Here is a 24782-nt window from a genome sequence, read left to right as displayed (position 1 = left end):
AGCAAAGTAATCCTTCACGTAGCTACGAGGGCTTGTCTTGGTTTCTGTACTCTTTTGTAAATTACAAAGGAGACAGATTTGATTAGAAGCTTGGGAATATTCTCCTTTACAGCTGCATCATCCCTAATGAAAATAAATGTTCAGAGCTATTGTCATCAAAGCTTTGCACTGATACACTAATAAGCATTTGAACTACATAGCTGAGTAATTTCCATGAGGAATGAGCCCATGGAGAGGTCTGGATGTGCTGTTTGCTTACAGAGCCCAGGTAATTAATGACATTTCAGGCTGTGACAATCTCCACGAGTTTGGCTTCCAGCCCCTGGGGACCGACTGCTGCTGCTTCCATCAGGTTCTTTCTTCATCCTTTAGGTGCAATCCCTGAGTACCATTGTGATTAGAAATGATTCCAGACAACTGCTGGGGAGGTTTGCCTCTGCTGAAGTCACCCCAGAGCAGACAGGTGGATTTCCTTACTGCCTTTGCTGGGAGAGATACTCGATCAGCCCCGCAGCTCTGGCAGTAATTTAAACCAGGGCCAGGCAGCTCTGACTAATTAGAAATCTGGAAGAGCCCAGGAGTGCCTCAGAAGGCTCTGGTTTTGTGCAGGAGGCTGACTTACTGCGGCTTCTGTGCTCGTTTCCCACTGCTCAAATACAACTCCTTGTGTACAAATAGGTTTTTCCAGGCCCTGTACTCATGGCATTGCTGTGACTCACCAGGGCTTTTGGAACGTGGCTTTTAACAGCGCCTGTCCTGCATCAAAGTTACTGTGCTGAACTATATTTAGGGTTTCTTCAAGCCACTTGGCAATGGTGGAGTCTTGAGTTGGAACTGGAGTTGTAACATAATTATTAGATTAAAGCAGGTTGTGTTAAAATGCCTGTTACTGAAATACTGTACAAGGAGGAGCTGCCTACATTTATCTGTGCATGGAAAACAATAATTTCTAGTAATACTTCGTGGAAAATATGGATGGTCCGAATTATTCCTGTTTTTTTTCCTGCTAAAGCATTATCTGCTGATTCTTGTCTTTCCTAGAATTGCTCTGCCTATTATTACTTAAGGAAGGTTGTTCTGCTTCTCCATGTTGTGTTGACAGTATTTTGAAACTCGCTTTTTCAGGTGTCCAGGGTGGTAAAACAAGAGTGCATCCATCTCTTTCAATACTTCCATCAGTATAACATTAACCCTACAGTGCCACTTAATATCAAAGAACGTCTTCTTTAATGTTTTTCTGGTTTTTGGCTGGGGGGAAAAATTGAATATGACCCCAGTACTTGAAAATTTCTGGCTCACCCAAACATCCTTTAATAGAAGTTAAATCTGCTGAGTGTTATTTGCTTGCACTGCTTGTTGTGTTTGGCAGAGATCTTTGGAGAAGTGGTAAACAGGGTTGAAATATTTCATGTTTACAGGGAGTTTGCAGGTTGGCATTTGTCTCCATCGGAGTGCTCATGAAAAGAAAAATCTCATTTCAGTGTTTATAATCGTTATCTTAAGCATTTCCTGTTTATCTCCAAATGAAGTTCCAGGTCTCTAATTAGGAAATTGCATTAGGTCTTTCTGGATGGCAGCTGAATCCAATGATGGGTTTAAAGGAGTCTGAGTGGATTTAATTAGGGGGATGCAGGGGCAGGGTTTGGGTCTGGGTCAGGCACTGGTGGGGAATGCCAGCCCAGGGATCACAGCTGGAATGAACATCTGGGGCTGTGGGACAGGGAGCACGGCAGGAGCTGCAGTGGGGCTCTGCACAGGCACAGAACTCAGCCAAGTGGAGTTCCATGCAGGGTGGGAGCAGGGAAAGAGCTCAGTTACCCCAGCAGGCTCAACAGTCTCAGTATCAGAGCATTTATCTGCTTCCTGCGCCCTGTGGGGACCTGTGACACAATGTAATGGCTTGTGCAGCTTGGGAGCTGGGTTTTCCTACCAGGACAAAGTTCCAATTATAGAAAAGCAGCTATTCTGTGTGCAGTTTGGGGCTGCTGCTTGTGGTGAGGCTTGGCACCAGTGGGGGGTTTGGGACTGGATTATCACAGTCGTGGACACAGGTTGTAGAGATCATTCCAGAAGTGGATGTTAGAGCTGTGGTCTGGATTGAATTTTGTCAGCGTGTCTGTTGTTCCCATTGATTAATGTCCTCTTCAAAGCAGATTGCTGAAGGCAAAGGAAAAATCACGTGGATGTACTGAAGGTGAGGACTTTGTGGTGAGTTCATTGCAGTGCTCTGGCTCGGTGGAGGGCCTGGCAGCTGGGGAGACCCGTGAGCTCTGGATTGCTGTGCTGGAGCCCTGCTAGCACCAGAGGTTCTGGCTGGGAGTGGGGAAGAAAGCAATGTATTCTGGCTTAGTTCTGGTGTTTCCTTTAGGTTTTGTAAAAGCAGTGAGTTTATCAGGATCCTGTAATTCCTCATGGGCCAAGATGATCTCGTGTTTGAAGTCCAGGTCATGAGGCATCCTGAAGATCAGACACTTCAGAAATGACGCTGTGTTTTTAAGAAACTTCTTTCTGGTGCCCTTACAAGGGCAGCAGCAGGTTTTAAATCAATGAGTAAGTTGTTGCTCAGCCCTCAGTTTGAAAGCCTCATCGCTTGTGATCTGCTTCCAGACCACATGAAAAACCTGGGAATGCCTTGCCCAGGTCCAGAGGCATGACGTGGGCAGGGTGTGATGCCCAGGGATCCCGTGGGTGGCATTTCCCACCTGGGTGCTCCCAGCTCTGAGCCAGGGGTGGCTTCTGCCTGGTGGCATCTGACAGCACCAGGTCTTCAGTGTCCCACCTAACCTGGGGAAGCCATTCCCCCTTGGCCTGGCACTCCAGGCCCTTGTGAGCAGTCTTTCCCTGTCTTTCTCATCAGCTCTCTCAGGTGCTGGAAGGCCACAATTAGGTCACCCCAAAGCTTCTCTTTCCCAGAGAGAACTAAACAACAAACTAAATTTTGCTTACTTGAACAGTAAACTGTTGTGAATTCCAGTAGGAACCAGCTAAAACCTGTTGGTGAAAAGAAAAAGTAACTATATAACTTTGTGTCTGACTTGTGTGTCAGGTGCTGAGTGGGCAGTGGGTAAAATACTTGAGATTTTTGTTGCAGAAAAAGAAATTAAAAAGATTCCAAGGTGGGGGATTTGGGTAGCATTAATTGCCTTCTTGCATGCGTGTCCTCTTCTCCTTTGGCTCTGTCTGAGCTGCTGCTTGATGACACAGATGAGAGGGCTGATAAAATATTCACAATCCAGACAGACACCGTGGGATCTGCTCTGCTGCATCAGCTCGGGCTCCCTGTTCTGCCAGGGTCAGGGTGGTGTGGGGATAAAGGGATAAAGGTTTCTCTGTCTCCAGAAAGCCTGGTCTGCCAGTGCCTTGAAGCAAAGAATAAAGGGTCCTCTTTCTGTGCAGGTGACTCCCAGGTGGCTCCAGGAGGGTTTGAAGTGCCAAAGCTGGCACACTGTGCCCTGTCACAGCATGGAACCGGAGCCTGGGTCACCATTCCTGGCTGGGGCAGTGGGGAGGGACATTGTCCATGGGGGTGAGGAGCATCCAGGGTGCAGGGTTTGGTGTCTGACATGAGGATGGGGAGGGAAAAGTGCACCTGGGTCTGCTTTAGTGGCAGTGGCTCAGCTGAAGGCACAGGAGCTGCCTCTTTTCCTCCTGATATTTATTCATATAAACAAAGTCATTCCCATCGTGGATGATTCCTTGATTCTGACTTGTTCTGATGGGGGTTCTTCAGAGTGAATAATTTCGGTATCAGGTTATGCCCAGAGTCAAAATCTTGAAATAGTCATGATTTGATCTGCTGAAATAGCCAGGAGTGATGTAAGAGTCTGTTTCAGCCTGATGCTGTAATGGGATACACTTGGAATTGATGAAGGCAAATGTATTTCTTAGACACTTGCATGTTATTTTAAGGTTATGATAATGGATCTGTGGCCAGAGCTGCTTGTTAGAGGTCATTGTATTAGCAATGATGAGATGCCAAATAACAGGATCTTTCTAGGAAGGGGTTAAATAAAGTGTCTCTGTGATAGAAATGTTTTCTAATACTCTGCACAGTTTCTGGGAAGAAAGGAATTGTAACTTAAATGAAGTAGCTCCAATGTTCAGCATTTAGGAGAGCCTCCAGCCCACAGCACTGTGTGAGGCAGCAGTTGGCCATGCACAGCTCTGATCTGAAACCATGGCAGTTTGATTGAACACCCATTAAACACCAAGTGATTTGGATGGATTGTGTACTGGATTCCTCATTTTTCAGGCTGATTGGCTGGTGTAGGTACCAGTCTGCAAGGCTAAACTCAATCCTCGGTCTCTTCCAACCCAAACCCTTCCAGGATTCTGTGGTTTTGATTGAAATATATTCCTTAGGAACCAAGTAGCCTTAGAACCTTGGAGCTGGAAGCTGCTATTCCATGGCTGATCCACAGGACAGTCGGGGTACTTGTGCAGCTTCTCCTTCTCACCAGGAAACAGCTCCTCGAGCCCGGGCCAGCTGGGTGAGGTCACAAGAGCTCCTCTGGCTGAGGTGGAGCCTCTTTTCCTGGACAGGGATTGTTGTCTGCTGGAGTTCATCGCACTGCACAGTGCCAGGGACATCCTGGAGGGATGCAAGCAGTGAGTCGAAGGGCCAGCGCTGCAGAATGGCCAAATGGCCTTTGGGGCACAAGGATCAACAGAGGAGGACATTTTCCTTCTCTCTGACAAATTGTCCTGTGCTCCACATTGCTGCTCTGAGTTTTTTGTATACATAACCTCGATGGTTTCTCAGGATCCCAGTGATGCTTCAGGGTGAAATTTAAAATCAGTTAAAGGATAAGTAGCAGCTTGTACAGCTGAATATTGCACAGACAAGGTCAGTCACTGGTGAGAGCTGAAAATGCTGTTGTACACACAGGTAACACATCCTCTGTGTTTAAAGCTAAGAAAGCTACTTCAGCCAGTGACAGGAAAGTTAATTTCAAAGGTGGGCTGCTTTTTAGAAGATGAATTGTCCTGCAGGCACTTTGAAAAGTCACAGCTGAGATATGGGTGTAGGAAATACAGCAGTTGCTCAAATGTGGACTCCTCATGTATAAATATCAAGCAATTTGTTAGGGAACATCAATCCCCAGATTAAAAATTCTATTTTCTGTAGGAAATAAAGCTGATAAAACCCTGATATCCTCACACAGAGGAATCAATGTGTGAGCTGAGCTTGCAGCTTCTGTTGGGGTTGAGCAGTGAGCTGCTGTGCCTTGCTGCAGAGTGATTTCACACACAGATTAAGTGTTCTGAGCTGCTGGGCTTTGGAGGACAGAACAGCAAGCTAAAGTAATCCTGCTTTTGTACCAGCAGGTCCAGGCATGTGTGGAAGTGCAGGATCATAAACTTTGATGAGCGTGAGGCTCCTGATTTCCTCAGAACCGCTGGGGCTGAGTTTCAGCTGGAGCTGGAGGAGCAGGGTGGGAATGGTGTCTGTGCTGTGTCCTGGCAACGGGAAGGAAGCAAACAGGAGCCAAGAGCAGAGCAGGGGCCGTGGCCAGCCCGGGATCCCGGGGATGCCTGGCTCCTCCTGCAGAAACACAATCAAGGGCTCAGCATTAATTGTTAATCACGGCGCGCTCAGGAAATCAGCGCAAAGGCTCCGTTGTGAAATCGTGGCCATGGGGAAGAGTGCCTGCTTTGTCCCCAGCTGACTTTGTAGAACTTCAGATCCCGAATTCCCTTGCAGCCTTTCTGCTGTTATTGCAATGCTTCCAGCTCCTTTTTGCAGCCTGACTTTCTATTCCTGCTTCATTGTTCTGCCTTTTCTGCATTTCCTTCTTTTGCTTCTGGTGTTGATTCACTTTGGTTCCTTCTCCAAGGCTTTCTCTTGCCAGTTTTGTGAATCCCCAAACTTAAAATAGATCAGGCTGGGCAATACATTAAAAAAGAGCAGTGTTACCTTTGGTGAAATAATAATTTCTGGACTGGAGTTTTTTGACACTTATGCAAGACTGGAGCCATTGAATCTCTGGGTGCCCTGTGCCAGGGCCTCACCCCCTTCCCAGGGAAGAACTTACTTTTTAATATCTAATCTAAACCTTTTTGCTGTCAGCATGAAGCCATCCCCCTTGTCTTGTCAAAGTTTTAAAAAAAGGAACCAAAAACGCCCAGGGTTTTTTTCAGCAGTTCAGTGAATTTTGTTCATTCCTGTCGTGCATTTTTTTCCTATTCAGACATGTCTGTCCTGTAAAAAGCTTGTCTGTGGAAAAGGCAGTGCTGCTTCTTGGAGTCCTTTCCAGCAACTGACAGTGCAAGACTTCTGGGAGAAGAAATCATGAATCACTAAAAACGTCTTGAGTCAGTGCTAATCCACCTGTCTCATGGCTGCAGTGGCAATCAGGATCTCTTGGGAAGTTCAGGAGGTGTTGGAGGGTGTTTTGGTAGTTTTTAAAATTCCCTTTTCACATGTGGAGGAGCTCTCATGTCAGCAGGTGGTTTGGCAAGGGGGCTGCACTCACTCAAACGTGCAAGCTGCCAAAGGCACAGGGGGAATCCCTGAGCCCTCCTGTTAATCAGTCAATCAATCAATCAATCAGTCAATCCCTGAGCCCTCCTGTTACCAGTCCCTGAGCCCTGTTACCAGTCCCTGAGCCCTCCTGTTAATCAATCAATCAATCAATCAATCAGTCAATCCCTGAGCCCTCCTGTTACCAGTCCCTGAGCCCTGTTACCAGTCGCTGAGCCCTGTTATCAGTCCCTGAGCCCTCCTGTTAATCAATCAATCACTCCCTGAGCCCTGTTTTCAATCCCTGAGACCTGTTACCAGTCCCTGAGCCCTCCTGTTATCCCCAGCCCTGCTCAGACCTGCCTGGGTGCCCAGAGCCCTGCCAGCCTGATTCCAGCTGCCTTTCTCTTTGTTCCCAGTCCCTGGAGCTCACACCTCTGGCCTCTGAGTGGGAAATGCCTTTTCTCCCAGCCAGGCCATCCCTGGAGCTGCTGAAGTGGGGATGCTCCTGCCGGGCCAGGGAGAGGAGCAGGAGGCCACAGCCCCTGGTGTCAGCAGCCCTGCCAGCTGATGTCACCTCCTGGGAATGACATGTGGGCCCCAGGGTGCACTTCCATTATCAGTTTAAGCTGATCTTAAGTGGCTGCTGTTGCTGAAAGGGACAGATTTCCCTGTCCCTGTGCAGCCTGTCCTGGTGCTGCTTCCCCAGCCTGTGCAGTGTGTGTGTTACTGGGAGGCAGTGTGTGTGTTACTGGGAGGCAGTGTGTGTGTTACTGGGAGGGAGGCAGTGTGTGTGTGTTACTGGGAGGGAGGCAGTGTGTGTGTGTTACTAGAAGCAGTGTGTGTGTTACTGGAAGCAGTGTATGTGTGTTACTGGGAAGCAGTGTGTGTGTTACTGGGAGGCAGTGTGTGTGTTACTGGGAGGCAGTGTGCGTGTGTTACTGGGAGGCAGTGTGTGTGTGTTACTGGGAGGCAGTGTGTGTGTTACTGGGAAGCAGTGCGTATGTTACTGGGAGGCAGTGCATGTGTTACTGGGAGGCAGTGCATGTGTTACTGGTGTGATTGCAGCCTGAGCTGCTGCAGGGGGGCTGCAAGGACCTAGAGCTGACCTTGGGAAGGGGCAGTGCTTCGGGCAGGGCCCAGGGAGGATGGAGGGGCAGTCCAGCCTTGCTCCGTGCCCTGCCCTTGCCCTGGCACACACCTGGGTGCCTGCAGGGCCCAGGTGAGCCCCTGGCCAGGTGCTGCCCCAGCTGCTGCAGGATCATTTCTTGCTCCTGGTGCCCAGGTTAAATTTCACCTGGAGCTGCTGCAGTGGCCCAAAGCACAGGAATCCCTGTTCTGGCAGCACCTAGTGTTTTGTTGGCACGCAGGGGTTGTAAAATGACACCTGACATTCAGGAATAACAATTCAGGAATTATTTAGGTTGCTTTCTGCTGGACTGTGTCCTATAGCAGAACTGTACCCGGCTGATTTTACATAAATGATTCTGCATAAGTAAGAGGTTGTTGCTTGCTAGGGAGACCTTGTGTGAGAATAAACTTTTAAATGTAAATAAATACCTGGCAGTTAAATATTAAAAGCAGTTACCAAGACGTGGTGTGGAGTGTGTTTGTGTACCTTTTTTTAAAATAAATTATGTTAATAAACTGACATGCTTGGAAAGCTCAAGTTCTGTAGTAAAGTATAGCGTAAGAAATGTAGATTGTAGTATTTAAGGGGGGAAAAAGCAAAGCATAGGAAAAGAAAAAAAAAATCATCATTTGATAACTACACCAGAAACTTTAAAAAGTTTGTCTCAGATTCTCTGGGGTTTTTGGTCACTAATTTATGATAGCTTGTCATAGGACTTTTTTCTTTCCTCTTTTCTTTGGGGAGCAAAACAAGGGAGCACTGCTGGATTTCAGCAGTTAGAATGTTAATCCCCTGCAGCAGCACTTTGCCTTTCCTTCAGAAGCTATTAATAGTTTCACCAGTCAAAGGCACTTTTTAAAAGCAGTCACGTTGTTATTTGCCTGACAGAGGTTTGGAGTTTTTCAAAGTCAAAAAGAATATGGGGGAGAGCTTTAATACTTTGTCCCAGGTATGAAATAGGAGGTCAGCAGTCAGTGTTTGGTTTGCTGGGATAGCAGGTGATTGGAAGCCCCGAGTTGTAAATTTGTGTTTGTACCCAGAAGTTTACAAGCTGTTGGACTCATCAGGCTGCTCACCGAAACATCGCTTCCTTCCCTCGGACAAAACTGCTGGAGATGGGCTTCTACTTTTAGACCACACTTGTATTTTTGCCTGTAGAAAGTTCGGCTTAAATTCATCCCAGATTTGCAGTGCTGTGGCTCCAAGTGATCAGCCCAGCTTTGCTGGACTGGAGCTGCTTTGGATTCGGCGGAGCTCTCAAGGTGTGACATTAAAACCACTCAGTGTGTTTTACAAGGAGGAGCTGCGCACGGCCTTGAGAGGGGCCTGAAAATAGGACTTGGCTTGAGCTGTGGTTGTTCCCCAGGGCTAAATTTACTGCCTGGCCGCGGAGCCCAGCCTTGGATCCATTTCACGAGGCAGGAATTGCAGTCCCCTCCTGTGCAGAGCCTGTGCTGGGCTTCCCTGCCCTGCTCAGGAGCACTCTGCTCTCTGCCAGGATGATTATCTGTCTCCCTGCTCTGCCTCGCAGGGCTCAGGTGGAACCGATCAAAGCTGAGCTTGGAGAGCCACCAGCCACAGTTTGATGGGGGAGCTCAGCAGAGGTCATGAAGAAGAGAGGCAAAGCAGCAGAAATCTTTCTTTATCCACTCCCTGAGGTGTAGTTGTGCAGCTCGGAGGTGTTTGGAACACTGGAATGTTTTGGAGGTGATGCACCATTTTTAAAGTACTCCTAAAGGACTGGAAGCACTGGAGTTGCAGCTGGGGGGTGAGCTCCAGAGCAGCAGCCTTTGGTGGGATTTCTGCATCACTGACACATCCATGGTCACCAGATTTACAATTAAATCAATGTTAATACATGCACAGAAGCTTACATTTTTAATTTGGATGAAAAATGAGAATAGGAGGCAAACTAAAAGTCGTGCTGATGGCTGGTTGTGGTGTTCCCTAAATACTAATACTGAAAGTGAGTGGTGACTAGCACCTGACAGTGTTCTCGGAGTTATTTTTGAACATTTGAAACCCACTTCAGAATATTGATGTTTACCTTGGGTCATGCTGGTTTCCATTCAAAATTAGCCTAAGGTCAAACAGGCAGGAGTGAGCTGGTGGTCCTGAAACACCTCGGAGTTGTGTTTTCCGTGGAGTTTGTCTTGGTGAGTGTTAGAAAAGCAAACCTTTTTATAGGGAAATTGTCATCTAATTCTGGGTTCCTTGTTTTGGAGCAGAGCTGCTGATTCTTTCATTTTTCCTGGCAGCAAGAGCTGCCTATTGTATGTGGAAAGCAGGCAGGATGTGCTGCCAGCCTGCCAAGGTGCTCGCTGTTACCTCACCAGCGGCTGAGCTGGTAACAAACACAGCCTTTGTTTGGGGAAAACCACCCAGCAGGGAAGGCTGGCTCTAACTGTGTCTCCAGTTTGGGGTGGATGTCTCCTTGCTTCCACTGAAACCTTTCCAGGGTTGAGGACTTGTCCCTGCCCTGCCATGGCATCACCTCTGCCAGGGCCCCCGCCCAGCTGGGTGAGTCAGGGTTTGTTTCCAGGGTGACATTTCAACTGAGTCACTTGTTCTGCTGGCACTGGCCAGGGTTTTATGGCTCATGTGTCAGGTTAGCTCTCGTTCCTTCCTGGTCAGCCTTTCAGGAGCGTGCATTTCACAGAATCCTGGGATGGTTTGGGTTGGAAGGGACCCTAAATTCCATCCTGTGCCCCCCCTGCCACGGCAGGGACACCTTCCACTGTCCCAGGCTGCTCCAAGCCCTGTCCAGCCTGGCCTGGGCACTGCCAGGGATCCAGGGGCAGCCAGAGCTGCTCTGGGCACCCTGTGCCAGGGCTGCCCACCCTGCCAGGGAGGAATTCCTTCCTGTGTCCCATCTATCCCTGCCCTCTGACAGAGAGATTCCCCCAGCCCCTGTAAAAAGTCTCTTGCAGTGGTTCTGTAGCTTTCACCTGCCTTGGAGATCAGCCCTGCTTCAGAACTGATGCTCCAGTGATGGGCAGGACCAGGGGGCTCTCAGATACTCTTTAGATGAAGATTTACATGAATATGTGAATTCCTTCCCGATGGAAGATAGACAGTTTTGTCTCAGGAATTCCCATCTGCTCTTTCCAGATGTACACAGAAGACTTTGGGCCTGGAAGTGTGAAGAGGCTGCAAAATGACCAAGTCATTTTGGGGAAAAATGACTGAGGGGAATCAGTTTTTAACCTGTGGGCTGGGGGCTGTTCTGCCCACCCTGCCCGGGCTGAGCCAGGCTTTGAGCTGCAGCAGAGCCCCGTGGCTTGGCTGGGCTTCAGGCTAGGTCAGAAAGAAAGGAAAAAGTAAAGGGAATTAAAAGGCATTACACCATAAAGCACTCTGACAGGAGTTCAGTTAGGGGCACATGGAATGCATTTTTAAAATGTCACAGCAACCAAAGTATTGTGATTAACATGTCTAGAATAAAAAGATACAGTCTTTCCCTGTAAAACCAACTGGGTTTTTGCTTGCACTGAGTTAAAGCCATGCCACCCACAAATAGGAAACGGCACCAGCACTTCTGTTCCATATCCTGTTTCTTGCTAAGTATTCACTGTCTTGAAAAGACAATTTGCCTGGAGAACCAACAGTTTTGTTACAAATGACAGTTCCTCAGTGCCCTGGTATCACGGGGGGCGAGGCTGGCTCTGCTCAGGGTTCTGCCTGCAGCTGTGCTGTGCTGTGCTGTGCTGTGCTGTGCTGTGCTGTGCTGTGCTGTGCTGTGCTGTGCTGCCCTGCCCTTCGCTGCCTGTGCCAGCCCGGAGCTGTGCCAGGGAGGCTGTGTGCCCCAAGGGTGACCTGGGGGAGCTGCTGTGCCCGAGGGGCAGCTCTTCCTGTCAGGTTTTTGCATCCCTGCAGGAGAGGGGCAGCGCAGGGGGCTCTGCGCAGGCTGTGCTGCCTGTCAAATACTGATTTCAGAGAGTTCAGTAGTTTTATCCCCTTCTGTCATTAAGAGGATTATCACAGCTGTAACAAATGGTTGTTCTGTTGTGTTTTTTACAATCAGTCTTTTAAAAGGCACTGCTGGCTTAAGACCTCAGCAGCAGTCGTTCATGCCAGGGTTCCTGTGGTGTAGCAGAGCAGCCTCAGCTCCAGAAGTTCCTTTCCCAGGGGAGCAGCTCCATTCTGCAGTGCAGATATTTGGGATTTGGGCAGCTGAGGCCAGTGCTGTTGCTGTAGGTGGGGTGCCAGCCCTTTGTGTGCCCAATCCAGCATTGCCAGGGTGCTGCCCATGCCCTGCTCTGTCCCATGTGCCAGCACCACCTCTGGGGCTGCCACCTGTGTCACCAGAGCTGTGGGAGGCTCTGGGCCGGGCAGGTGCCCCTTTCCCTGTGGATCCTGTCCCCCAAGGCACAGGGACAGCTCCTGCAGGGCCATCCCATGGTGGGAGGGGCTGGGCAGGGCTAATTACCCATTACTAATGGCTCTGCAAGGCAGATTCAGCTGTCTGGGCTGGAGTTCAGCTCTGGGGATGTGAACAGCCCTGGCTGCTGCAGCCTGGCCTGGGCTGGGCTCAGGGTGTCCCTGGGCAGGGTGGCCAGGCTGGTGGCCAGTGAGCAGCACTGCTGGGCTTGGGGAAGCCCCTGGGAGCACTCTGCAGCTCAGGCTTCCAGTTCTTGATTCCAGAAGGATTTCTTCACATTCAGTTAGATAAGGTGCAAATAAGCCCTAACAAGGGCTGAGGACAGAAGTTTAACAGTGAAAACGAAACTCTGTTCTTTTTTAGAAGTTTGCTGCTTCCCTGATTATCTGGCAGAAGGAATTAGCATCCCTGGAAGCTGCAGTTGGATGGAAACTTCAAACTGGTCATACCTGTAATTCCAGGGAGACAGAGGTTAATTCCAAGGGAGACAGAGGTTAATTCCAAGGGAGACAGAGGTGAATTCCAGGGAGACAGAGGTGAATTCCAAGGGAGCCAGGTCCCTTTGATGGTTTGCTGCTTTCCCCTGTGCAGAGAGGAGATGGGCTGTGCTGCTATCACAGGGTTGAGTTTTCTCTTTCATGGTTGTGATCACTGAAAAACAACATTATTTAGTGGCTCTTTCTTGGCTTCCTTATTAAAGGTGGAATGTGGGCCTGCAGGAAGGGTGAGGTCTTCCCTCGCTGCACTTCCGACCTGACATCATCACCAGGGGCTGTTCTGGCTCTGCCTGGCCTGGCCAGGCTCCTGCTGCCACCAGGGCTGGGGACAGCATCCCCAGGGAGGGGACCTGCACTGCCCACGGGGGCTTTGGGTCCTGCAGAAACCTGTGCCGTTTGAGAAAAAGAAGTACCATTGTTGTACACTTCACAAAGTGATCCACAGTGTGTGGGTGAGCACACTTAAACTGGGAGCAAACTTCTGCTGGCACAGTACTGAGCCCCTTTCACTGCAGTGGGTAGAATATCCTGGGGAAAAGGAAGGGAAGGAGAGATCAAACTCTGTGTTACCCTAAAGTTGTGTGGAAGCTCTGTTCTGATGTTTGAGGGGGTTTGAATTAAAGTTGTGGTTGCAGCACAGTGGGTTATGCAGGGATAAAATATATAAATAATAAGGATAAATAATTGCTAACAGGATGTAATTTCCGTCAGAAGAAATATTTCTGTTTGGGTGGGAGAAAAGTTTATCAATCTTGTCTGTGTTTTCCTCAACAAATAAATATTGCAGTGCTGTCAGAGTATTTCAGCTGCTTTTGTCTGAGTCTTGCCCAGGTTTTGGGTTTTTACTTCACTCTGGCATTTAATTATTAAACGCCTTACAGTTCACAACTAGTTGAAGCAGATAATATGCTGTAAAATTGAAGTCAAATAAATGCTTTAAAAGCACCAACCCAAACCTGGAGGAATCTTATCCTTGGAGGCTTTTGGCACGTTCAGCTGCTGAGGGCTGGTCAGGAACACGAGCTTGCTGTGCGTGCCTGGCTTTGCAGTGGGTTATTTGACAGATTGCAGGGTCTGATAAAGCCTGGGGTGGCTGAGGGACTCTGGCAGCAGCAGGGGAAACTCTCAGAACAGGAAGAGTGTCCTGGAGTCCCTCCAAGTGCTCCCTGCTGTAGATGTGTAGTAGCGGTGAGCAGCAGAGAGGAGAGATCAGGGGAACTGAATTTATCTTTATTTTATAGGCCTGGCAGAGGGAGACTCAATCACTGTTAGAGCCCAAGAGCCAACAACAAATAAACCTGTGTCAGCACTGACAGTGTGAAGTTTGTGTGGGCTGTGGAGGTGTGTGCAGGGACAGCAGCGTGGCTGCAGCCTGGCAGAGTGTGGAAGGGGTTTGCTGAGGAAGGCAGCCTTTCCTGGGAATACATTCACCTCTGCTGAGCTTGTCAGGCACCAAAGCCTCTGGTTTGGTGCTGGGAGCTCAGCAGGGTGAGGTGGTGGGAGGTTTTTGGTGTGTGTGGGGCCAAGGGAAGCTTCAGGCTGCCATCCCCAGTGCTTGAGGGATGAATTCTGCAGTTGAATTCACAGAGCTGATGCTGGCTCCCCTGCTGGCTTTAGATTCCTTTCCACCCAGGTGCATTGGCTCAGTTTTGGGTTACTCCACGTGCAGCTGGAAGCACCATTTGGAGCTTGGGGCAGTGGATTTGTGCTGCAGGCTGGGCACTCCAGGGGTGCCAGGATTCCCCAGCTCCCTGGGACAGGTGAACGTGGTGCTGTTTGCAGCAGTGGCACTCATAACTTGGAACTGAGCAGGTTTTGTGGGAATTACTGAGGCAGTCTGTGACCCTGAACATGCCAATTGTCTGACAATGTCTTTTTTCCTCCCTCAGGGCTGAGAGAACAGAGGTACTCAGTGAAGACCTGTTGCAGGTATTGTAACATGCTTCATATGTGTTTTTTTAATGCTGTGATGTGTGAGACTTCTGAGGTTTGTGGAGAACCTGGTGTGGGGAGAAATACTGCACGTGTCAGGGATGGAACGCTGGATTTTTCAGCATCTGAAAAAAAAACCAGTACATTTTGAGTAGAAAATCTCAGTTATTTCTGAGTCCATTCCCATGGCTTGGTGGAGTGGAGGAGGAACCATTCCTGCTCTCAGTGAGATGAACAGGCCTGCTGAGCCCAGGAATTATTGGTGCTGGTGATGTGCCAGTCTGGCTGGGGAGGATGAAGAAACCCTGCTGGGCACAGCTGGTTTCTGCCCTCGCTGCTTTCACCTGGACAGATCAGCTGGGCCTTAAGAGAAGTGGCACAAAAATCATTCCAACTGCTCACTAATGAAGTCTGTTACTGCCTTGAGTGAGTGTACAAATGCTTCTTGTTTAGCTGTGGTACTTGTTCTCAGATTTGTCACGCTGACATCCATTTGTTTGCAGACTTGTCATCTTTGTGCAGATTTATCATCTCATCAAACACGACTTTCATGGTGGAATTTAAGCTGCAACTGTCACATTAACGAGGGTGACTGATTCCATGGAGCAGCTTTGCCTGCAGATTGTCCCACGTAGTTGTGTTCCTCTGGTTTCTCCGTGAAGGCATTGTGAAAGGAACACAAATCAGGGAGGGCTGATCAGTCAGGCTGGCTGCTGCTGGGGTCGAGTGTGGTGCTCGTTTCTGGTTCCTTCCAAAGCTCCTCAGCCTGCCTGAGCTCGGGGCTGCAGCTGGGCAGGGGTGTCAGGCAGGTGGAAGTGCCTCTGCTTCAGAGCTCTCCAGGTTCCTGTGCCAGCCCTCAGACATGAACTCAGCACAAATACACGGAATTACAGAATCCCAGACTGCTTTGGGGTGGAGGGGACCTTGAAGCCCACCCAGTGCCACCCCTGCCATGGCAGGGACACCTTCCACTGCCCCAGGGTGCCCCAAGCCCTGTCCAGCCTGGCCTGGGCACTGCCAGGGATGCAGGGGCAGCCCCAGCTGCTCTGGGCACCTGTGCCAGTGTAATGGTGACCTGAAACATTTCACCCCCTTTTCAGGGGGTTGCTTTATACAAACTAAAAATAATCTTCCCAGCTTGACAGTTGTGTTCTCAGCTTCTGAGGAGGTGTGCAGCTCAGTGGCACAAAGGATGTTAAACACCTTGGTAGCCTGAGAGGGCCCAGCTGGTTTCTTGCTTAGCTGCACAATAGTAACAAGAAGTGAAAGCCAAAAGCTCTGCTGCTTGTTGCCAAAAAAATTTTGCAAGCAAGGCTTTCCCAGGCCCCGAGCAGCCTGGCTACACCCAAGTGGAAGAATTTACTCACTTGTTTGTTTGCTCTTGGGGGCTTGAGCAGGGGCAGGAGGCTCTTATCTAACCCACGAGTTTGGAAACATGGTGCTGCTCACTTCACAAACACGCTTCACAGTTGGGCTTTTTTATATTTAGCCCAAGCTTTGCCACAGGATTGTTGCAGCTTTTTTTTGTTCTGTTTTCTGAAGGGTTGTGCTCCACTTCAAGTGTCTGTTCAGTGTGTTTCATCTGAAGACAAGGGCTATAATTCAGTGCTCAAAGGCCTTTACAATAGCCCTGCTTTCTGGCACGGCCCTGTGGCAGATAATAAAGCAATTGTGTGATGTTCTGTGCTCTGGGGATGGCCTGAGGGGACAGACAGCGTGGCTGTGGGTCACACTGTCAGTTCAGAGGTGGCTTGAAGGAAATTTGTGTCCTTTGTGGTGTTCTTGACGTCTCTGCACTAGAAAGCAGATCAGAGTGGAGAGGGTGCACTCTGAAGTTGTGGGGTCATGTTCCTCCTGTCACTCATCTGCCCTCTCTGCAGTTCAGGGGGCCTGGAAAGAGCCTTGGGAATGTGTGTGCTCCAGAGCCTTTGCAAGGAGCCCCAGCCAGGCCTGCCCTGGGGTCTGCCAGGCTCTCAGAGGTGCCTTGGCTCCAGGGTGTCACCGCAGGAAAAACCTGCTCAGTCTTAGGAGTTTTAACTGCCTGACCTTGCAAAAGTGAATTCTTCTGTAACTAGAGGATGGCTTAGAGTGTGGTGGTGGTGCTTGCTCCCTGGCAGGGTGGGCAGGCCCTGGCACAGGGTGCCCAGAGCAGCTGTGGCTGCCCCTGGATCCCTGGCAGTGCCCAGGCCAGGCTGGACAGGACTTGGGGCAGCCTGTGACAGTGGGAGGTGTCCCTGTCATGGCAGGGTGGCACTGGGTGGGATTTAGGGTTCCTTCCACCCCAAACCATTCCAGGATTGCATTTTGAAGATAACACAAGAGAAGTGAATAATCTTGGCTGCAACAATAGAGCACAAACAATACCTGTTTGTTCTCCTCTACCTTGTTGATCTCCTCGTGGACTTTTCCCACCTGGGCTTAGTTTTGAATTTGTTGCTCCATGCTCTGTAGATAAAAGGCAGAGCCTTGTGCTCTCAGAGCAATCTCTGGGCAGTTTCTCTGCAGCTTTTTCTACCCTAACAGATTTCTACTGATTGTTTTGAGCACTTCAACTTGGGTTCACTTTGCCCTCCTGAAAATAGAATAAAAGTGATTTTAGAGCTGTATCAAAAACTGGATTCTGTTCAGATTATTTCTACAGATGAAATCTACTTTTTTTTTCCCCCTTTTAAAATAGAATCCATTCCAAAGGGCCTCCTGTTATTCTTGGTGAGTCATCAAAATGCAGATAAACAGCATTCTTTGGGTGCTGTGCACAGAGAGCCCAGTGCCATGAGCAGTTCTGTCCCACTGCTCATCACTTTGTTTGTTTTTGGTGTTCTTTGAAATAAGATAGTCCAAATTCCTTGCTTAAAATCCCTTAAAAGAACAGTTTATCATGTATATATTTGTCCTGTTCACAGGCTGTGCATTAAGCCATGTTTGAATTCGATGCTGATAAACAGAACTCTTGTTTGGGCTTTGACTCCTATTTTTTCATTCCATATCCCATTCGAATCTCAGTAGTCTCTCCCTGGAAATTCTGTTTTGCTCAGCGTGTGGGAGCTTTGTCCTTGTGTTTAACAGCCAGGGAAGGACACGCAGGAGGAGCTTGGAGTGCAGGTTTGTACAGTGGGAAGGAGCTGTCAGATGTGTCTTCAGCACCTACTTCACAAGGTCACAGTGAAAATTAGGACTTTTCCCACAGTTTCCTCTCTAAATTAGTGTCTTACATACCTGCACGTGCCATTCATCTCAGATGCCAAGTGCCACCCTGATTCCCTTTTCCAGAGGTGCCAAGCAAGGCAATGCTTTTTCCCTTTCCCACTTTCCAGTGCCATGAGCTCTGACTGAATTTCTGTGCCACTGAAGAGAAATCCAATTTCAGTTTCCCCCCAAGCATTTTTGCTGTCAGGCACTTCTGCTAATCAGCTGCACTTCTTGTAAGCCGGAGAATTTGAGAAATCTGCAGCCCAGAGCGGCGTGTGGTACAGGGGGAATGTTTTCTGCTGAGGCCAGGGAAATAACTTCTGGTTTTTGTGTTGTTTTCTCTTCCTGCCCTCTGGCTGGCCGAGCAGATCGAGAGGCGCCTGGACGCCGTGAGGTCCGTGTGCCACCTGGCCCAGAAGAGGCTGATTGCCTGTCTGCAGGGCCAGCATGGCACTGACCCCGACAAGAGACACGTGAGTACGGCTGGCTGCCACCCTGCTGCCCCGCCAGGGCAGCCCAGGGCAGCACAGCTCTGCCAGAGCAGCTGGCTGCTGGCACTGGTGAAATCTGGTGAAACACCGGGGAAAGACCAGTGACATCCCAGTGACACCCCAGTGAAACACCAGTGACACCCCAGTGAAACACCAGGGAAAGACCAGTGACACCCCAGTGAAACACCAGGGAAAAACCAGTGACACCCCAGTGACACCCCAGTGAAACACCAGTGACACCCCAGTGAAACACCAGGGAAAGACCAGTGACACCCCAGTGAAACACCAGTGACATTCCAGTGAAACTTCAGTGACATCCCAGAGAAACCCCAGTGAAACACCAGTGGAACACCAGTGAAACTTCAGTGAAACCCCAGTGAAATCCCAGTGAAACCCCAGTGACATCTCAATGACATCCCAATGAAACTTCAGTGACACCCCAGTGAAACACCAGTGAAACCCCAGTGACATCTCAATGAAACACCAGTGAAACTTCAGTGAAACCCCAGTGACATCCCAGCGAAGCCACAGTGACACTGCAGTGCCACCCCAGTGCCACCCTAGTGCCACCCCCAGTGACACTGCAGTGACACCCCAGTGCCACCCCCAGTGACGCTCCAGAGAAGCCCCAGTGCCACCCCAGTGCCACCCCGGTGCCACCCCCAGTGACACTGCAGTGACACCCCAGTGAAACCCCAGTGACATTCCAGTGAAACTTCAGTGAAACCCCAGTGACATCCCAGCGAAGCCCCAGTGACACTGCAGTGACACTCCTGTGCCACCCCAGTGCCACCCCAGAGCAGCCCCATCCCAGCACAGGCTGGGAGCAGCTCAGCAGTGCCAGGACCCTTGTGGTCCCTGCTGGGTGCCGGGGCTGTCCTGGCCCAGCTGGGGGGCACAATGTGCAGCTCTGACCCAGCTCTCAGGTCTGGAGGTGCCCTTGGACCCCTGCAGCTGCAGCTGGCTGCAAATGCTTTTCTGCACACGTTTGATTGTGCCCTCCTTAGCAAAGCTGTAGGGAGCTTTTCTGCAAGCATCAGAGCCAGAAAGAATTCACACTCACACACTTTTATTGAGTAACAGAGACCTGGGAGCAGGAGAGAAGGGTGACAAGCTGGGTGCTTAAATCTCTCCTTGAAGCTGTTTATCTCTCCTTGGCAGTGGCTGAGATACCTTTGGGCCAGTCATTCCAGCTAAAACTGAGTAGTACTTTTCAAAGTGTCTGAGAACAGGAAACTTGGGGCTCAAAACTTTTTTGTGACTTGGCATTTTCCTGGAGTCCAAGAATGAGCTGTCTGTGTAATAGAAACCATATGGAAGAGGAGCAGGACCTGAGAGGAGATGTGCTGGGGAGGCTGGAAAGAGTGAGCAGCACTAAAGCACTGTTCCTTCTGTTCCACAGAAAAAACTTCCTCTAACAGCTCTGGCTCAGAACATGCAGGAAGGATCCATCCAGCTGAGTGATGAAACTCTGCTGGGGTGAGTGTTTGCCTTTCTTTCCTGACATCTTATTGCCTGCAGGGCTCTAATCAGAGCCTCTGGTGCACAAAAGCTGGTCTCAGTCTAATAAAACTGAATATTTCTAGATTCTTTCTCTAATCCAAAGGGAGAAACTGTGAGCAAGCAGTTTTTCTGGAATGATTTGGGGACAAGTTTTAGGCTGAATTGCATTCCAGAGGATTCTGATGCTCTGCTGTCATAAAAGCTTTTAAAAAGGCTTTTTTTTCCTTCTGGGTTAGTAGAATTATCATCTCCATTGGAAGTTTAAAATGTTGTGTATCCTACAATTAAAGTGCATTTTTATCTTAAACTGCGTTCTGCAGGTTTGACTTGATGACTTAAAGTAATGTCAATTTGCATTAATGGCTCCTAGTTCAAAGTAGCCCAAATTTATCTATCCTGGCAAAGTGGTCATTTGCAATTTACAGGAAAGTGGCTGAAACAAATGAAACTCCCTATGCTGAATTCCTGGAGTGGAATTCCAAGTGGGTTTTCCTTTGCTGGTGGGAATTCTTATGGAGACAGTGTAGAATGACCTCAGAAACCTTTGAGAGCATATTTCTGAGCCACTGCAGGAGATTTAAACCTGGATAAAAATCTTGCAGAATAGGGGTTTTCCTTATAACAAGCATAAAATGAAGGTCAGGCCGTGGGTTTGGAGCCTGAGACTGCTGGGGATGGGATTGCTGGGAATTAGGGTGTTAAGACCTTCCCATTAAAGGGGCTTAGGAGAAAATGAAATACTGCGCTGAGCAATTTCTCTTGCATCTCTGAGATGGAAGGATGGGCTTGGAAAGAAACACTGACTTCTGTGCCCTCAGGGTGCTGTAATCACCTGGGTGTCTGAAAGCCTCCAAAGTGTTGTCATGGCTCAGGAATTCAGAAGAAAAAGGTTTAATAACACCACTTGCCTGTCCCAGATTTCTCCAAGAGAGCACAGAGCAGTTGGGTTCAGGCCACGAAGGGATGCTTTGCTTTCTACAGCACAGAGCTGTCCAAAGCTCTGCTCTGCCTTCAGTCCTTCTTCAGTCAGTGGTGACTGCCGTGACAGTTTCTGTAATTCCTACAGGAAAATGCTGGATACCTGTGGGGATGCAGAGAACAAACTGGCAATGGAGCTCTCCCAGCATGAAGTACAGATTGAGAGAGAAGTTATAGACCCCCTGTGCCTGCTGACAGAGGTGAGACAGCTCGGCCTAAGAGGAGGAGCACATCTGGACTGATGCATAAACTGAGCAAAAGGGGTTTATCTCAGGGCTGGTGTTAAAAAACTGCTTTAAGGAGCCCTGTGTTAGTGGTGGAAAGCGGGTGTGAAACCTACACCATGTAACTTGTTACAGTGCACGATTTAAAATTGAGTGTAAGCCCCTAATTCTCATTTCAGACAGAGATCCCAAACATTCAGAAGCAGAGGAAGCAGCTTGCAAAGCTGGTGCTGGACTGGGATTCTGCCAGGGGAAGGTAAGAGAGCGTTTTAGTTACTGGGTGCTTTTGTGTCCATGTGAGCTCCTTGTTGGCATCTCTTGGCACCTGCTCTGCTCTGGTGGCTTGCTCCTGAAATGCTGCTGTGAGCAGGCAATAGGTGAAAAAAGACAAAGTTGCATTTAAGCTACACCAGAAGAGGATCCATGACTGCTAGATCCAAACAGAATGAAGTTTTCAGAGTTCTTACATGCCTGTATACAAATGGAAAAATGTTGGAAACTCATCCAGTTTGCAGTTCATGCAAGTGTTTAACTTCAATAAGGAACCACTGAAGTTCTCAGCTCAAAGAGGGAGCAGGAACCTCTCTGTGTAACCACAGCCAGTGCTTTCACAGCCCTGTTTGGAGCCATCCCATTGGGAGCCTCCTGGCTCGTTCACTCACCCTTGAGTGCCTTTGAATGGTTTTCCACTGCCCTGAGAACTGGTGGAGCCATTTTCAGCATATTCTACATCCATGTTGTGGGGCACACACAGGATCCCTGGTGATTTCTATGGCCGCTGGTGGATTGTGTCAGCGTGTCATGAATGGTGTGTTTGGAACCTTTTGGTTCTGTTGGAAAACCTCTGGAACTGTGGGGATTGTTTCCTGTTGAGAGAAACCAATTCCAAGGGAGCCATAAATGCAGATTCATGTTGAATACTGAGTCTCACAGAATGAAACTTTTCTTCCCCAGATACAACCAAGCCCACAAGACTTCAGGAACCAATTTCCAAGTGCATCCTTCAAAAATAGAGTCTCTTAAGGAAGAGATGGATGAAGCTGGAAATAAAGTAGAGCAGTGCAAGGTAAGGACAGGATGAGTGTCCCTTCCACAGCTCCCATGGGACTGCCCAGCTGTGCAGCTGCAAATCATGTGGCTGTGACAGTGCCTGTCCTGGGGGCATTTTCATGCCAGCTGATCTCTGGGTTGCTTTAGTTCAATGAGGAACTCCAGCCAGGGTGTTTCTAAGTTGGGTGTTGGACATTATTTTCAGTTTCAGTCTGAGCTGGCTGTGTCCTGGCCATCAGTGAATGCTCAGGGTGTCTGGGTGCCCCAAGCCATGGGGCAGCTGTGCAGAAGGAGGCACCTGGAGGAAACTGAAGCTGGGCCATCCCAGGGCCTGTGACACCTCTGAGCAGCTCACATTCATTTTCACTTCTCAACAGCAAACGCTCCGTTGAGCACTGAGAACTGAAACCATTTCTATTAGTGCTTGTCTTTGAGTGCTATAAACAACTGGACTGAATGGCAATGTGTCCTTGACTGAGGGGGGCAGCTGCTTTGCTGCACAAACCAGAGCTAAGATTCTGAAAGGTTAAGATTCTGAAAAGTTAAGAAAGATTCTGAAAAGTTAAGATTCTGAAAAGTTAAGAAAGATTCTGGAAAGTTAAGATCCTGAAAAGTTAAGATTCTGGAAAGTTAAGATTCTGGAAAGTTAAGATCCTGAAAAGTTAAGATCCTGAAAAGTTAAGATTCTGAAAAGTTAAGATCCTGAAATCACTTTGCTTGAAGAACGCTCGGATCGGAGCAGGCGCATTCCAGCTTCTTAGTTCAAACTTCCTGCAGGCCAGATACACACGATGAGTCCGTGTGTCCAGTGTGAGGTGGGTAACTGTGCTGTCCTGCTTTGCCTGTTTCCCAAAGGACCAGCTGGCTGCAGACATGTACAGCTTCGTGTCCAAGGAGGGCGAGTACGCGCGCTGCTTTGTGACGGTGAGTGCTGCACGGGCTCTGCTGCAGCACGGCTGGGCACACACACTGGGCTCCCAGAGATGGCATTTTGTGTGCTAAACCTTTAGTCTTGTCTTATGTGCTCATCAGAAGCTAATGCTCTTTTTGTTTTTAAAATGTGGCTTCTGTTCTCAGTTATTAGAAGCACAAGCAGATTACCATAGAAAAGCATTAGCAGTCATAGAAAAGGTCCTACCCGAAATTCAAGCCCATCAAGGTAAAGTAACCTGTGCTCTGGCTGATGCTTCTCCTTGCCTGTGCCACCTATGCACAATATTCTCCTCCTCTATCTTGATTCTCTTGCATGCAGACTGATTTAATAAGGCCATTTTGATCTGCTTAACAGTTTTACATTCCCAAGCATAATTCCATCTTCCTGTTCTCCAGAGTTCTCCAGCCATGTTTAACACACTAATAAAATATTAATTAAGGATCTCTCTGATGTCCAGGAGGGTAAAGGGAGGATTTTTCTATTTGCTTACCTGTTTTCCTTGTGCCCTTTTGCTGAGTTGCAGCTGGCTCTTCAGGCCAATGAAAGTGTCATTGTGATTTGGTTCTTGAGGTGATTATCAGGAAAACTCCCTGGATTTTAAGGAGCTTGATTTTTTTTTTCCCCTCATTTTGTGCAGTCCTCTTCCCTAGTCTGCACTATATGCAGGGAAATGGTGAGTTTGGGTTCTTGTGGTGATTATCAGCTGTTAAAAATTTTAATTGTACAGCTTCATTTCTTCCCTAAGAAGAACTGGAGCTGCTGCTAAGCTTCCACTGTCAGGGGACTTGCAGGTGTATCACTGATGATTTGGGATGAAGATGCACTCTTTGTTTTGGAAACTACTCTCCAAAATATTGGCTGTGCTGTCCCCGAATCTTTGGAGCAATAGGTGAACAGAGTCTGAGGGAAAACACAATCTGAGCTGAGGAGGGCTCAGGTATCTGCAGCTGATGAAGATTGTTCCAATTCAATAGATAAACCAGTAGGAGCATTGTGGGAAATACTGTGGGATGTCTGCACTCTGTGTGAGCAGCAGGGCTCAGCAGGGCTGTGCAGAAGGTTCTCTGGGGATATGGCTGCTTGAAATTTGTTATTGTTGCATGGAAAGTTTGGGCACAGCAGCTGAGCAGCTTCAGAATGGACCTAGAAAGTGGCTGGGAGCCACGGTGGCCAAGTGGCTGAATGTAGGGAATTCGTCACCTTGTGTTCCTGGCTGCAGTGTTAATTAGAATCCCATAAAGGTTTGGGTTCAAGGGACCCTAAATTCCATCCAGTGCCACCCCTGCCATGGCAGGGACACCTTCCACTGTCCCAGGCTGCCCCAAGCCCTGTCCAGCCTGCCCTGGGCACTGCCAGGGATGGGAGCTGGGGCTCTGAACAAGTGCTGAGGTTTCTTTTCCTGATGTTTGCTGTAATTTGCAGAGGTTGGGAAATGCCATGTGCATCTCATGGTGTGTTAACAAATGAGAGGGACTGAAAGCAGGCAAGGGAGGTGATTGATGTGGTTTTGTAAAGAAAAGGGGTGAATTAAATCCTTTGCAGAAACACTTTGCCTTCAGAGCACTCTTTGAAGTCCTCTGAAGTTTTTGTCCTTCTTGGCCTCTTTTCCACATAAAAGAAATAACACATCTGTACTAACAATAACCTTTTACATCTGCATTTTTTCAGTTAAAGTAGCAGAAATGGGTCAGAACGTAAATTGTAGGAAAGAGGAAATTCACATTCAATTTGGAGAAATTTGTGCAAATTGGAGTTAAACGAGAGTTGAAGAATTAAATTGAAAATTTGAACGTTGTGGTGCTGAGCTGTTACCATGGTAGTTCTGATGTGATACACTGGGGCTGTTAACATCCATTGTAATTTGCTGATTTAAGGCATCAAATTTAAGGAATGAAACAGCTCAGTTTTTATTCACCTTAAATACAGTTAAAACCAAAATCAGCCCAGGTCATGCAGTGTGGACAAAATTTTCCTCACAGATTCTTGCAGAGCCAAATCCGTGTTACTG

The 24782-nt window shown here is 48.6% G+C and overlaps 1 protein-coding gene across 7 annotated transcripts in view; it reads left to right on the top strand.

Moving 5' to 3' along the window:
- ARHGAP17 (Rho GTPase activating protein 17) overlaps positions 1-24782 on the top strand; it is a 42240-nt gene that overhangs the window by 3183 nt on the left and 14275 nt on the right. For 5 of the 7 annotated variants that reach the window (XM_041401552.1, XM_041401554.1, XM_041401557.1 and 2 more), the window contains exons 1-7: positions 17963-18067; positions 19488-19564; positions 20655-20766; positions 20970-21046; positions 21745-21856; positions 22696-22764; positions 22918-22999. In XM_041401552.1, coding sequence (XP_041257486.1) covers positions 19521-19564; positions 20655-20766; positions 20970-21046; positions 21745-21856; positions 22696-22764; positions 22918-22999 — 496 coding nt within the window. In that variant the 5' untranslated portion in view covers positions 17963-18067; positions 19488-19520. Of the gene's footprint in view, positions 1-14362; positions 14403-17962; positions 18068-19487; positions 19565-20654; positions 20767-20969; positions 21047-21744; positions 21857-22695; positions 22765-22917; positions 23000-24782 lie in introns of those variants that run through there. The other 2 variants (XM_041401559.1, XM_041401558.1) reach the window with 1 other exon arrangement.

Source organism: Onychostruthus taczanowskii, unplaced genomic scaffold (genome assembly GCF_017590055.1).
Source record: "Onychostruthus taczanowskii isolate IOZ18803 unplaced genomic scaffold, ASM1759005v1 scaffold19, whole genome shotgun sequence".
Taxonomy (NCBI): domain Eukaryota; kingdom Metazoa; phylum Chordata; class Aves; order Passeriformes; family Passeridae; genus Onychostruthus; species Onychostruthus taczanowskii.
This window is presented reverse-complemented; position numbering and strand designations above follow the sequence as displayed.